The following is a 14,006-nucleotide window of genomic DNA, read 5'->3' on the forward strand; positions in this document are numbered from 1 at the left end:
CCTAGCCCGGGGCCTCCTCCACCTAGCCCCGGGGCCTCCTCCACCTAGCCCCGGGGCGCCGTGGGCCTCCAGGCCGGCTTCCTTGTCCGCGCACTCTCAGCGTTATTTATCAACGTGGTTTTTCCACTGGTCACGCCTCCCGATTTACTGCGGGAAGCTTGAAAAATACGAACTATCCAAATGTAAATACCTATTTAGCATGTATTACATTCATAGCAGGGTTTCTGTGTGTTGTCCGTCACGATGACTGTTATTAACAGGCCATAAAATCCAGCTAAAGAACTGAATCTCCCATCAGAACTAATCCTGTAACTTCCATTTACTGCCTATAGCATTAAGGCAGACCCGAGGATAAAACAGCGCTCCAGGGATACGGAACAATCTTTTTTCCTCATTACTTATTCTTACAAAGAAGAAAAACATGTACTTTTGAGGACATGTTAATTGCAGAATATTGAAACAAAATCCGCAAGCACCAGTTACAGAAATTACACTTAGTTAAACTGTATTTATACTAGAAAGCAAGTAATTCTTTGTAAAATTAAGATAGCTGTCCAGAAAGCTTATTTCTAAAGAGCGACTGCAGTGATCATTTGGGTACAAGCCAAGACAGGCTAGTTGCTCGTACTGGTCCTCAGCACAAGAACTCCCTCATGTATCTCAGCCTGTCGAAAGGAACTGAAAAAATAAGGAAAGTCTGCTGCAAAAAGTCTTCATACAGACCACCTATGCTACATGGCTGTACTGCAGGTTCTACTGTTGCACTTAATCCCACTGCTAATAAATTTTAAATAATTAAACTCATGTTCTCAGCCGTTTCAATTTATCTTTCTGTATCACAGCTACCAGACCCTCTGGGACCGGTCGGATCTCCCTGCAGCGGTGACCTTCAGCTGATACCAGCCCGCAGCCCAGCGAAGTATGCTGTAAAACTCTCCGCATACTTCCTGCTAGACCTCAATGCTGAAGATTTGTTAGTGTTGGCAACAGACTGAGAGCTGCTCTTGTGCAATACTTCATTGTGTTTGTCTCCATTTTTCCACCAGCCTTGCTAAAATGATTCCTTCTCTAACTTCATTACATTTGCTTTAAGATTCCTACCGATTCGTGTCCTCAGACACACGGCTGTGGACTGTCCTCCTTTTCAGTCACATCCGCAGAGAGGACAATTCCAGGAGGAGAAACTCCTGTCTTCCTTCCCCCCCTTTCAGAAAGCATCTAGGAAGCTCGCAGAAGTTCCCTGGCAGGAGAGGGGGAAGGGCTGCATGACGCCGAGCCACGGCTTCGGCCCACCGTGCCTCATCCATCACTTCCTAGAAGCACAACGCTATTAAAACAATAGCGGGGACTCCGTCCAACTCCAGTCGCTCCTGGGAAGGATTACGTAAAGAGCCAGCAGAGCCATGCAGCTTAGTGTTTTCCATAGCAGCCTCCCTCGCTCCTTCTACACCTCCAGGCGTACAACTTCCCCAAGGGCCCTCTCTCATCTCACAGGGCACACGACAAGGTCCGAAATCCTTCCAGATCTTCTTCTGCATGGCAGGCGAGAAATGGACATTTGGAAGATCACTCCACTTAGAGACGTGGGGTGAAAGGAAAGGGTCGGGAGGAATGGATGAACAAAATAACAGCCTGGTAGCGTGGAATCTGATCGTTTCCTTTCCAGTGTCCACTTTGCAAGCCCACAGACACACGAACTGGCTCTTTCAAGAGCAAGGCAGTTCCCATGCAACTAATCACTAGTTACGTAGATTAAAGGGCTGCTGGACTGGGCCAAAATACTGACAAATAGAACAGTATAAAAATGAGTAGCTCTGGCCATCCCATTCAACCTTTTGGTTTCACTTTATTAACAAATACCTACACTGCGAGAACAAGTACATATTGATATAAGGAAAGCTAAGCAAATATTCTCAAAGTTTAATCACTGTAAGCTAAGAATTTGTGTATGTTCTGTGAAGTCTTTAAGTCACTGTATTTAAGATGACCTTAATTTACATTTGGATATTGCAAAGTTAAGGCATTATCCTGATGCATCCTTAGGTAATCCTTGGTACTTAAATGGATTTTGGTATTTGGTTTGTGTTACTTGGATTAATGTAACATAAAGTGTTCCAAGAGACGATTAAAAATCTGCAGGAAAGTTGAGCACTCATGTTAGAGATACATGTTAAAATTCCAAGCCATGTACTTGAAATAAACTTTTTCTTTTTAACCTTTTAAATTCCAAATTTGACCAATCAGTGCTTTCCTGTAGCTGTACAAAAATCTTTTTTTTCTTTGCTAGTAGATCTCCCCTATCTACACAAATCCGTAAGTGTATCCAATTAGGATGTCAAATTCAAATTTGCACCTTAAGCTTTCTTTTTAAAAAAGCGAGATGACAAATTCGAAAGCATAACTATATAAAAATGCTTACTAAAAAGCTCTCTCCACCACAAATGAATGTAAATCACTTCAGCACTTAAATTATTTTTAGAAGTGATCAGACCAAACTTTAAAAAGTCCAGACTAGATGCTGATAGTGACAATAACTCTACTAAGGTTGCTTATTTTAATCACAAACCATCATTCATTATCTCATGCTCTCCAATCACTTCTGAAATAAGATACCATATGATGCAATGCACCCAGGTCTGATGATGGAGGAGAAAACAGAAAACAATTTTATTTTTAGCCTTACTCTGAAATTAAAGATGTTGACAGAGCCTGGGTGTCTGCCCAACGGGCACAGTGCTGCTGGTTCCTTCAAACGGACAAAAAAACAAAAAGAGGGGAACACCTACCGATGTGCACTAAGGGGAAAGGGTAAGTTTTACACTTCATTCCAGCACGGCTCCCATTCAGGACAAAACACACCACACAGTTTCACCACTCCCATTTAGAATCCGTAGACGGACCATGAAAGACAAGAAAATTTCCTTTCTTTCTATGCATTTCTTCAAGAGTCAAGGCTCAGTGAGAGGTGAAGAGAGCTCTTCATCCCTCCTATTTTTAAAAGCCTGTTAGCCTGCAGTACACTCATCTGCAAAGACGATTCCAGACACAGCGCTGCTCTGCTGAATTGGACTGCAGCATCGCAGGACTCTGCCAAAGGCAGTTGTTAAGGAGAGAAAGAACACAGCTGGGAGCTCTGCTCCCAAACAAAAATCTAGATACTAAACAGGAGCTTTGATAGCTCCTTGCAGTGACAGCACAATACATCTTCTCTATGGGAGAAGGTGCCAAGGAGGCCCAACTTGCAACCCATGTTTCCACAGATCACCCTTCCTCACAGATTGGGGCATGCTTGGCCACTACTAACACTAACTGATTCAGAGAAGGAAAGTCAGCTTTCTCTTTTCAGTGCATTTGGAACTAAGTGGTCTTTGCAAACGAACATACCGGATGCAGGAACTACTACCATTCTCTTACATGAAAGATACTGCCCTTGGAACCAGAAGAACCAAAACAGAGTTTTGAAAGCTTCCATCAAAATGAGGTCGCTAAAAATATTTGAAAGAAGAGTGTCAACTTGCAAAAACCTACTTTTTAAACTAGTTAAACGGAAAACCACTGGTTGGCAAACCAGGCCCAACTTGTTGGCAGAGAAGGCCAACTGCAGAAGACAGAATTAGTAGTTTGATAATATCCAGCATGCAATAGTTTGGGGCTCTGGAGTTACTGAGATGAATTTTATTAGAAGTGACACAGAGAAGGTTATGAACTGCTATGAGGAAAAAATAAGAGTCATGTTTCCTTTGACCACAGAGTCTTGTACACGATCCCATAGCCTCCAGAACCTGTACTGTGTATCCCTCCTTCTCTAGTACTGTTTTATTTAGAGGTCCACTCAAACGGAAAAGGAAATTCAAAAATGTGTTCATTGCTACAGAATATCCTCTAAAACCTGTGTGAATAAATAAACCTTAATCTTGGAATTACTATGTTCACCCCTGCCTGAAATTAACGCTTGGGTTTTTATAGTCATTTCAGTTACGCACTTTTTATTATTGGAGCTTTTAGTGTAAGAAAAGATCCCAATTTTATCATAAAAGCAGTTACTTGGTCTAGTTCTAGGTCTCTACATAGCGACAAAAACCAGCAACCACTGAATTGTCTGGACTCGACAGGTAATCCTAAAGGAAAGAACAGCGCTGGAATGCTGTTTCCTTCTGTCAACGTACGTGAACATGTGTATCTTCTTGGGGGTAGGGGACGGAAAGGAGGGAGCTTTCACATAATTCCCTCATCCCTCATCAAATTATCCAAAACATCTACAGCCAAAAAAATTTAAAATTGGCTGTCTACTTTCAGACAACTAATTTCTAAGGGCACTACTACTTAGTAACTGCCAAGTATGTGAACATACCTGAGTAAGAGTTTAAATGCTTAGGCGACTATTTTAATACAAAGACAGCTAGTGTTATTTTATCATGTCATGCACCAAGGAGGACAAAATAAGAATAATGTAACAGGACAGCCCAGCATACAACAACATAGATTATCGACCCACACAATGAAAGTCAGCAAACTAAACAACCCCCCAAAAAACTAAGGTACTGAACTAACAAAAAAAGCTACCATTAATAAAGAACATATGAAACTTCATGGCTAAGTAAACATTCCGTTGTTACACAAATCACTAAAATGCATAAGCAAGTGCCAAGAGCAAAAACCAAAACACATGATATGATAAAATGTAGCTACCAGATGCAAAGGTACGGAACAGCGGAGAGGAGATTATGCTTCCTCAGCCCCTTCCAATTAGCAGTGCCAGCTATAATGGATGTGCTCCACATCCTGTGATGCAGTATCAGGCATACAATCCAACCCCCGTAAGTCCCCCCCATCTACCCCATGACTACAGCACTTCCGCTTAGCATGATCATATAAAGAAAAGGCTTAAGTTTTCTGTCCTTTTAATCAGTCTCTTAAGAACAGTTTCATTTAATTATTGCCTTTGGTGTTTGTGGAGCTTTGTAGACTGTAGAGGTTATACTCCACTCGGTTAATACTGAGCATATGAAGTTTCTTACCTCCAATATTCTGGATAATTATTGTAGTTGCAACAAGGACCTATAAAAAAAATTTATTTCTTTAGAAAGGGTAAGGATAACTAAAATCGTATGTCTATAGCAGTCATAAAACACATATGTATTATCTTAAACAGACCAGATGTTGAAGCGATAACTGGTACTGAAAGGAAGGGCATCTTCTACTGAAGAGTTTAACACATGGAAACCAACGCAATCTAAAATGAATATAAAAGCAAAAAATCTCCCTGAAAATACTGCATTTTCATTCTGAGATGACAAAAAAAGAGGAGTTATAGAGTGAAGCCTGTTCTGCAGAAGATGAGGTTTTTAAATCACTGAAAACATGTAAGTGCATTCTAATTGACATCAGGTGAGTACAAATGAAAACAAACATTCACCTCTGAAAAGAAAATCAGACAGCAGAGATTTGTACAAGCTACTTCCTCACTCCAAAAACCTGCATATTTTTAACTGTCATGAATGTCATTATTCTTTTAAACTTATAAGCTAGATAGACTTTTCTTTAGCATTTGTGGTTATTCATATTGGACTGACACGGAAATAGAAATGATCACAGGCTATTAAAATATTTGTCTGAATCCAAAGAATTAACTTCCAACTGAAAAAAAAACCTAGAAGTGTCTAAAATTTCCCCAGTGTTTTCTTTTCAGTTCAGTTCTAAAACAGTATGATCATCTAGTACAGTTTTTCTTTTTACCCACCGCTCTTCTTGACGTAGCAGGACCTTCCTACATGAGTGCTACCATTAAGTCAACTTGGAAAAATTAAGCCACAGTTATGAGAAGAAAAACAAATTTTTATGTTTGAATAAAATCTGAAAGCAGAGTTGTCATTTTTTCAATTGAACAGCTAGAAAGATTTTAAACTAATTCAAAGTCAGTTCAAAAGTCACCAGGGGATGAAAGAAAAAAAAAAAAAAAAAGTATGGTATCTTGGAATTTGCCATAGATGGAAACAAGTACTTCATGTCTTTGGAAAGGGAGAATCGGCAATCTTCCAATAGCAGAAAAATCTCCATCCTCACAAATCTCAGAAAAATATGTTTGACAGGAAATCGCCATAAGGTTGAATAACTGCTCTGCTTCAAGAGCAGTTAACCAGTAGTTTACTGTCAACCTAAGACGCCAGTTCAAGCAAGGTCCTACAGCAGTCGGTCTGTATCACTGGCAAATGACTCGGCTGAGGGAAGGGTAAGTGCTACTTTAAAGAAAAAAAAATAAAAAAAGCCACCTGTGCCTGACTGAAGTGAGGAGCATTCAGGGACAGAATTAGAATTCAGAACGGTTATAATAAACTAGAAAAGTCTAAAAATCAACAAGATCAGTTAAAAGCAATGCATTCAGGAAGTAGATCTCAAATATATGACTTTAAGAGTTATTAGACTGCAAATAGAGAAAATAGTCTGAGATAACACAAATCAGTAGCATGAAGCACCCACAGAAACGGCAAATCTTGTTTTGGGACGTAGTACCGGCCATGTTCTACCTAAAATATAGGTAATAATTACATTTCTTGTCACTGTCAAGGTCTCAGCCAGCTTAACTGTGTTCCATTTTGCAGGCAAGTTTTAAAAAAGGTGTACAAATATCAAAGGTACTTCAAGCGAGAAAGGTAAGTGTTCCAGAAAATGTCAGTTCATCGGGAAAGCTTGGTGAACTTTGGTTAATTATTTTATTAAAACAACAGCTTCCCAACCTAGAAATGTTCCAGTGCTCTCCATGCACACTGAAAATAAAAAACCAGATGATTTTTAGCACAAATTATTTAAACTGAGAATTATGAAAAAGTGTATTAGGAAAAATAAAAAAAATTACTGATGTTGACTACATAGTGAAGCTGTGAAATCTCCTTCATTTAAGCTTTTAAATAACAGATTAGACAAACATCTGCCAAGAATGGTTTATGTATATTTAGCCCTGCTTCAGAGCAAAGGCAGACTAAGTCACATTTTAATATCTCCTTAAGCTCTACATTTCTGACTTCTGCATCTAATGGCTTGTGGTTAACGTGTACAGAACAGCTCCTGTAAAAAATAATTCTATTTCATACCTTGCTAATATCAAGGTTTATTATCTCTTGAGGTTGATCACATCTTAACTCTGATCGATAAATATTGATCCTCACAGACTACACTCATATCTGCTTATTAATGCTAACGGAAGTCTTACAAACACCTAATAGCTCAGATTTAATTCTCAGTTACATTAAAACAGAAGAAATTAGACTCTAGACTGTTAAGCAGAACTCATTTTAAAAAAAAAATTACATTGTTTCAGTAAACCATTAAAATCGCACTTCTGTGTGGTAAAATCTGCTTTCGGCATCGTGTAACTGAACCACAGAGCATAGAAGTCATAATATTAAATGTGCAGTATTCTCAAGTAGTATTTCCTGTGCACCCAGTATTACTGGGCAACATCATCTATTAGGAAAAACAGATTCAGTACACACTACTAAAAAGGCACGGCTTACATGCCGATCACTCTTATACCAAAAATGGTTAGTTTGCTGGTGGTTTTGGTTTTTGTTTAATCATGAGATAAAACAAGTAAGAAACATTCATCTGAAGAGTTTATTAAACAGAAAAAAAAAAATTAACATGCATTAAACGTACTCTTATTTGTTCCTATTGTGGAAACTACACGAAAGGCAAACAGTTATCTTAGATCTCTCTTAAATGCTAGAACACCAAGAGTAAATCACTTACATGTCTCTTAACAGTTTACAGCAGAGGTACGATGGGACTGTACCAAACCTGAAACGGATTGCTGAGCCAACTTGACAACAATGCCAGTGAGCAAATACTTGTACATACAACTAAAAAATGAACACACTGACAGGAAAGTAGCACAAAATCTTGCATTTAAGGACTGTCTATTTTACAGTTAGCTAAAGTTTTGGCTTCCACAGACCAGACACACTAACTGAAACATAGCAAAAAGCTTCAGGACATAACGGATTTTTCAGTATACTAGGACGTCAGTAATTATAGTACTTATTTCATTTATCTCTCTTTACTATGCAAAGAACAGTTGTTCATTTATATCTCTTTACTATGCAAAAAACAGTCTCATGCATCAGAAGCATGAGACCAAGAAGAAAAATACACAGGTAAAAATAAATACTCACCTTTCCAGTTGATCCAAATGCAAACAGGCCAAGGTCTTCATAGGAAGTGACAGCTGTTAGTAAGGAAAAACAAAGCTAAAATATTTCTAACTTCAAAATCACTTGAAAGCTCTAGCTTTGCCTTTTTTCCCTTTTTAAATGAACATAATCCAGGACAGAATTAAAAGAGTATTTTACAGTATTTTTTATTTACAAAATAGCTTTTATATACACCTGTACTCCTGCTACAAAATACAGCTCTATGCTCGACCATTCAGAGACTCTCCAGAAACTCAATTTAATATTCAAAATAGTAATATTTAAAAAATAATAATAATACATTAATGGCAAATTGCCTTCTCCCAAAGATTTTTGCAAGTGATACTATAGATGAAGAATTCTGAAATTAGCCTCAACAATTAGATATAAGATATTCCCATATTTTATTTGTTCAAAGGGTACTTTTTTTTATTTTAAATGAAGACAACAACAGAGGCAACATTTTCATCTTTCTATGAATATAAACATCAGTCACCATCTTGCCAGCTTTCAAAAACTCGGCACTCTTTATTTTCAAGAGAGCTGAAGGTAAACGCCTTCCTTGGTTGAAATGCATTATTAAAAAACAAATCAAAACACACCAAAGCAAAACCAAAAAACAAAACAAAAATCCTGCCCTTACCTGCATCTGACTTACATGATCACATTAAAATACCCTGTGGTTTGGTTTCCTGTACGCTTTCGTTGAGTTTTAGCTGAAGCTCACTTCTAATATTGCTGGTAACTCAAACCAATCCCTTCTCAGAAAGAAGGAAGTCATATTAAAGTCTTTCATTGCTGCTCTGTACTTTGTTATTAGAAACTCAAGCGATATCAAAAAGATGAAAGTTTTCTCAGAAATACCACTCACTTTCTCGGTATATAATAAAACGGTCCGCAGTTGTAAATGCCTCAAAGTGTAAAATTAATCTCAAAACTATGTAATTTTATTGTCACAACATTTCCTTTCTCTTCCTTGGTTCTCCCTGGTACATTACTGCTTCTACTCCTGTCACATCTTAATTTAGGGCCCAGCCCTGCAATTTGAGCTGCTGAGGGCAGACCTTCACACCTGAGTGAAGTCCCACTGAGGTAAATGAAACAAGACAGGGGAGACGCAGGCGGTTCAGAGAGATCAGATGACGGACTGGAGCCTCAGACTGCCAACTGCCCCAGCTGAGGCGTTTTGATTTCACTGAAGATCTGCACACAATCAGATCAATGCTCCAGAGGAAAAAAAACAAGCCAAACAAACAAACAAAAAAAACCCCTTCATTAATTTTCTCATATGATTCTCTCAAGGGCGATGTTTCACATTCTGCTCTACCACTGACACCAATACGCTATGACAAAATAAATGAAATGACAAAATTAAATGAGCCAGAGTCAGCTCTCAGCATAAGCCTGGACTAATCTTACATCTGCCGTTACACTGATACAAGTTATATAAAGATATAATTAAACAAGTAGTATGTCTTACTAGATTTTACCCTGCTTTTTTCTTAGGTTTCTATTTATAAAATTGTTGATGACAAGGGAAAAAAAAAAAAGCATTTTAGAAGGCCATCTCCAATGGCATTAAAAAAAAAAAAAAAATCAGTAAAATGTTAAACATATTTAGGAGACAGTTGTTTTTACCACATGGGAAAAAATACACAGCACACACATGAGGAGTTACCAACAAAGAGAACAAAATTTTCCACACAATTCCAAAACAGCAATACGAAACCTTAGAATATTTTCTATAGTAACTCTGTTTCTGTAATCAATTTAGCCCTGCGAACACTGGGAAGCCCTAATACTTAATCACATTACTTTTGTAATTTCAAGAATATATGGAACAAAACATTAAGCACAACTGACATAAAGATAAACAAGTTCTGCCTGATTGGCTTGATTTCTGTTATGTTATTAACACTAAATGGAAGTTATCCATTTAAATGCAAAGTGAAATTGGCAAGTACAGTATGAGCAATACTCATGACTAACTCATAAAATGAAAAGAAAAAAAAGCCATGAAACTTCCAAGTACATCCCACTTAAATTCCCAATTCCTCCGCTTTACAGAGTAAGCTTGGCGTTTGTCAGCCCAAACCCCAAAACAATGTAGGTCGTACTGAATTAACACCGGGAGAAAACATTGACTAAACTAATCCTAATCTAACACTTGACACTTAGCAATATTTTTTTGCTAAGCCTTTTGGTCTACACAAATCATTTGATTTTGTCAAAGTCTAGACCAATGTAATTTAAAAATCAAAGACACTTCTTTATTTTTAAAATACAACTAAAATGCCTGTGCTTAATAAATCCTGGTCTCTGTTGAAAATGGAATTAATATTAGAGCTTCCTTTTCAGAAGGTATTTTATAGGTCAGCTCTTTCCTAGGATTACTTTTATGATTTGAATACCTGAATGAATAGTTTACAAACGCTTTCAAAGGTTTTTCTTCTCCACCCTTTGAATTTTTCTAGCTCATTTTTTAATATAAAACTACTAAAATTTCTTTCCAATTCCTTCCCATGGATTAAGCTTAATACTATAACTTTATTCACAAATGCATGTAGGTTTTACAAAGACAAATGTTCAATTATCTACTTTGGAAGCAAACATGTACACAGCTTTTACTTTGTCAAGGCACAACGAGTCATATTTCTTACTTTTTAAAGACAATGTTCCAAGGAAAAACTTGGAATTATAACAGGAAATTACTTCAAAAGTTTACAGGAATTATAGTAAATATAATCTATTAAAAAAAAAAATTAAAAAAAATCAAAACACAGAAGGCCATAAATCCAGCAAATTTATCTAGACATAGTTCTGGTGCTAGTATTACCTGTCAACATTATGCGATAACTAATCATTAACTGTAAAGTGCTGGTTTCAGACAAGAGAAATACTTCATCCTGTCATTTCAGGGGTATTCCTTGCTTTCAGTTGTGCGTATTTAAAAAAAGCTTTCTTGAGGTGGAACGTTGCCTTTGGACAACAACTGAGGAGTTAAACCATTCTTGTATATTAGGTCTCTAAGTTCATAACATGGAAACTTTTCTTACTTGAAAAAGCTTGAATCCTTAGTTTTCCCCTCTCCCTGGTAGTTTTTGCAAGGATCTCCGATTATTATTTTAGCAGACAACAACATAATACCACCTAGTGCCTATATAAAACAGAACTTTTGAGCCTCAAATAAGAGGTAAACAAAAATCATAAAAAAATTATCTCAAGTTTCCCCTTTTTTGCTTCTTATGTATCTTTCTAGCTACTTATTTCAGGTTCTAACTCCTTTCTAATAAGCAGAGCTCCAAGAGGAGAAAAAAATTACCAAAGACTTCGTCCCAAATCATCAAGCAGCCAACAATATCATCCATAAAAGTAACCCTACCTCTGGAAAGTATTTTTTAAGAATGCATGAAGAAGATCACTCAACAGGTGAAGACAGGAGCAGCAGATCTAAGAAGAATCAGGAAGCAATCATCTGAGAGACCAAAGCTAGCTGTAGACAACAGAGCCAATAAGGAAAGAAACGGAAGCTTTCTCCCACCACCTTTGAAAAGAGAGGAAAACAGATGAGAGGGAAACAGGTGACTGAAAGAGATGGAGAATTCCTGCTGTAACGCGATCTTTGGGTACGAGAACTCAAGGAACTAGTCGGTTGTTTCAGTAACAATTAAAAGCAGCAAGAATTAAAACATTAGCGGAATAGATTGCAGATATTAGAATCTACTGTTTGAACATTCTCAAAGCAGCGTAATTTCTAAGGACTGCAATGTGACTTCTCATTCAGTATCAAAGATACTGTAAATACCTGCATCTGTAAAGTGCCATGAGAATTATGATAATCCAATACGATTACAAAACCTGAAAGGTGTCCATTTCAAACCGTAAACAAAATATATATTACAAGTAGAAGAATGAAAGTCCACTGAAAGCAACAGTACACACTGAAGTAGAGCGGTCCAGCCAGCACCAAAATGATTTTGCTACAGAAACACAGGATCTATCTTTTTGGAAAGATGAGAGGCATTTTGAAAAACTTAAAACTGGAAATCTAGAAACCAGTCAGTTTGGCATTATACTTTTCATAAGCAGTTTCAAAATTGTATTTTTGAATGGCAAATATCAATCATTAAAAATGTTAAATATTTCAACATCACTGAATCAGACACAGCTAGTGACTGGCAAATAGTAATCATTAAAAATTTTAAACATTTCAACATCACTGAATCAGACACAGCTATCTGTTAACATGCTGTCAATTACAATAATTATGCTGGGTCATGTCTTTGCGATATAGGTGAGGAAGCATTTCAGAGATCAGTGTTAGATAAATCCTTTTCACTTACCAGTCTGAGTGCACATACTGAGCAGAAGAAATACCGAGTAAGAAGCAAGGGTGGCAACAATCAGCAACAAGATACTAAAAACCACAAAATATTTACGATTAAGGCACTTTTAGAGTACAATGCACTTTCTATCTTTAAGAATGCTACTTTTCCAAGAAGTAAGCTACCACAAGACAGGATTTCCTCATTTTATTGCTTATGTCTGCTGACTATGGTTCATACGGTCTCTGACTTTCCCAATACTTGCTAAGTTCTTCTGCTTCTTATATTGTCTACCGAAGCACATCACATACTATACAGGGTGAAGACCCAATATATCAATTACAAAGAGGACATAAACATCAGAGTGTCTGTACACAGACAAATATGTCTCTTCTAATGAAGTTAATCTAATGCTTAGAAAATGGTAAAAGCGACAATTCTGGTGACTTTGGCCCCGTTATCCATAGGTTAGTATGTACAACAAGCAGAAGTGCAAACAAAAGCACAGGCTGATTCCCATTTTTCAGATACGTAGCCATCCTACTCCAGAAGGTCCATTTCTGGAACTAAAGGAGAGAGCAGCTTTAAAATGTAAATATCAATCTATTAGGAGTAATGGCCAAGAAATTGCCACCATGTGGCAATTTAATGCAATTTCTCAGCAGTACTTACCTTAGGCCAGATTTGAATGACTAAACCAAAGGAGGAAGATCTTATTCAACAATGCTGAAAAGCACCAGCTATTTATTTCTTCCTCAGTTTTTTGCACAGGAGTCTTAGTAATCAAGTTTTTGTTCCATTTAAAACTACAAGCTGACGTTAAAAGTAAGTGTACATAAAAACTGAGAACTTACCTAAACCCCATGATCCCTGTGTTGGCCATAGCATAGGATAAGCCAAGTATGCCACTTCCCATGATTGCATTCATTAAATTAAATACTGAGAAACCAAAGGAAGAGCCACGATTTGGAAGATTCTGTGAAAAGGGCAAAACAAAGTACAATTAGTGCGAGAGGTGTTTTGGTCTTTCATAAGAGGAAATTTAAGGGAGGGGAGAGCCAATCAACTTTTCCTTCCCTAATGTAAATCAGAAAATCTCTTTTCTCATTCTAAGACCACGCAAACCCTCGTGCATATAAAATAACACGATGCTGTCCCATAAGGATCTCAAGACGACTACAGCCTTTGAGTACGGTGCTGCTAGAGCGCAAAAAGAGGGCAGCAAGATTTATGCTTAAAAGCAGGCTACCCCTGGGTGCTCGCAAGAGGAGCGCGGGGCAGAGCAAATGGCAGCACTTCCAAGAGCTGTGCAACCCAAGCATCAAACGGATCAGAAGAAGCGCCAGGACCAGACGTTCAGCTTCACGGGCCCGGTACTGCCCCGCGCTCCCGCGCCCCTGCCCGCCCCTTCCCGCTGCCCTCGCCAGGTGTCACCCCACGGGAGCCGCCCGCACAGCCCGGTCCCCCCCTCCGCCTCCCCCCTCCGCCCAGCTGC

At 38.0% G+C, this 14,006-nt stretch overlaps 1 protein-coding gene across 3 annotated transcripts in view; it reads right to left on the minus strand.

Moving 5' to 3' along the window:
• SLC38A6 (solute carrier family 38 member 6) overlaps positions 1 to 13,848 on the minus strand; it is a 39,640-nt gene extending 25,792 nt beyond the window's left edge. The window contains exons 1-5 of one of the 3 annotated variants that reach the window (XM_019473391.1): positions 13,366 to 13,848; positions 12,530 to 12,603; positions 11,569 to 11,730; positions 8,169 to 8,221; positions 5,019 to 5,058 (exon numbers count right to left, since the gene is read on the minus strand). Coding sequence is in view for 2 of the 3 variants with exons in the window: in XM_019473412.1 (XP_019328957.1) it covers positions 5,019 to 5,058; positions 8,169 to 8,221; positions 12,530 to 12,603; positions 13,366 to 13,439 (241 nt within the window). In the remaining variant the exon portion in view is untranslated. Of the gene's footprint in view, positions 1 to 5,018; positions 5,059 to 6,001; positions 6,230 to 8,168; positions 8,222 to 11,568; positions 11,731 to 12,529; positions 12,604 to 13,365 lie in introns of those variants that run through there. The other 2 variants (XM_019473412.1, XM_019473371.1) reach the window with 2 other exon arrangements.
• Positions 13,849 to 14,006: the final 158 nt, after the last annotated feature.

Source organism: Aptenodytes forsteri, unplaced genomic scaffold (assembly GCF_000699145.1).
Source record: "Aptenodytes forsteri isolate BGI_AS27 unplaced genomic scaffold, ASM69914v1 Scaffold410, whole genome shotgun sequence".
In the NCBI taxonomy this organism is placed as follows: Eukaryota; Metazoa; Chordata; class Aves; order Sphenisciformes; family Spheniscidae; genus Aptenodytes; species Aptenodytes forsteri.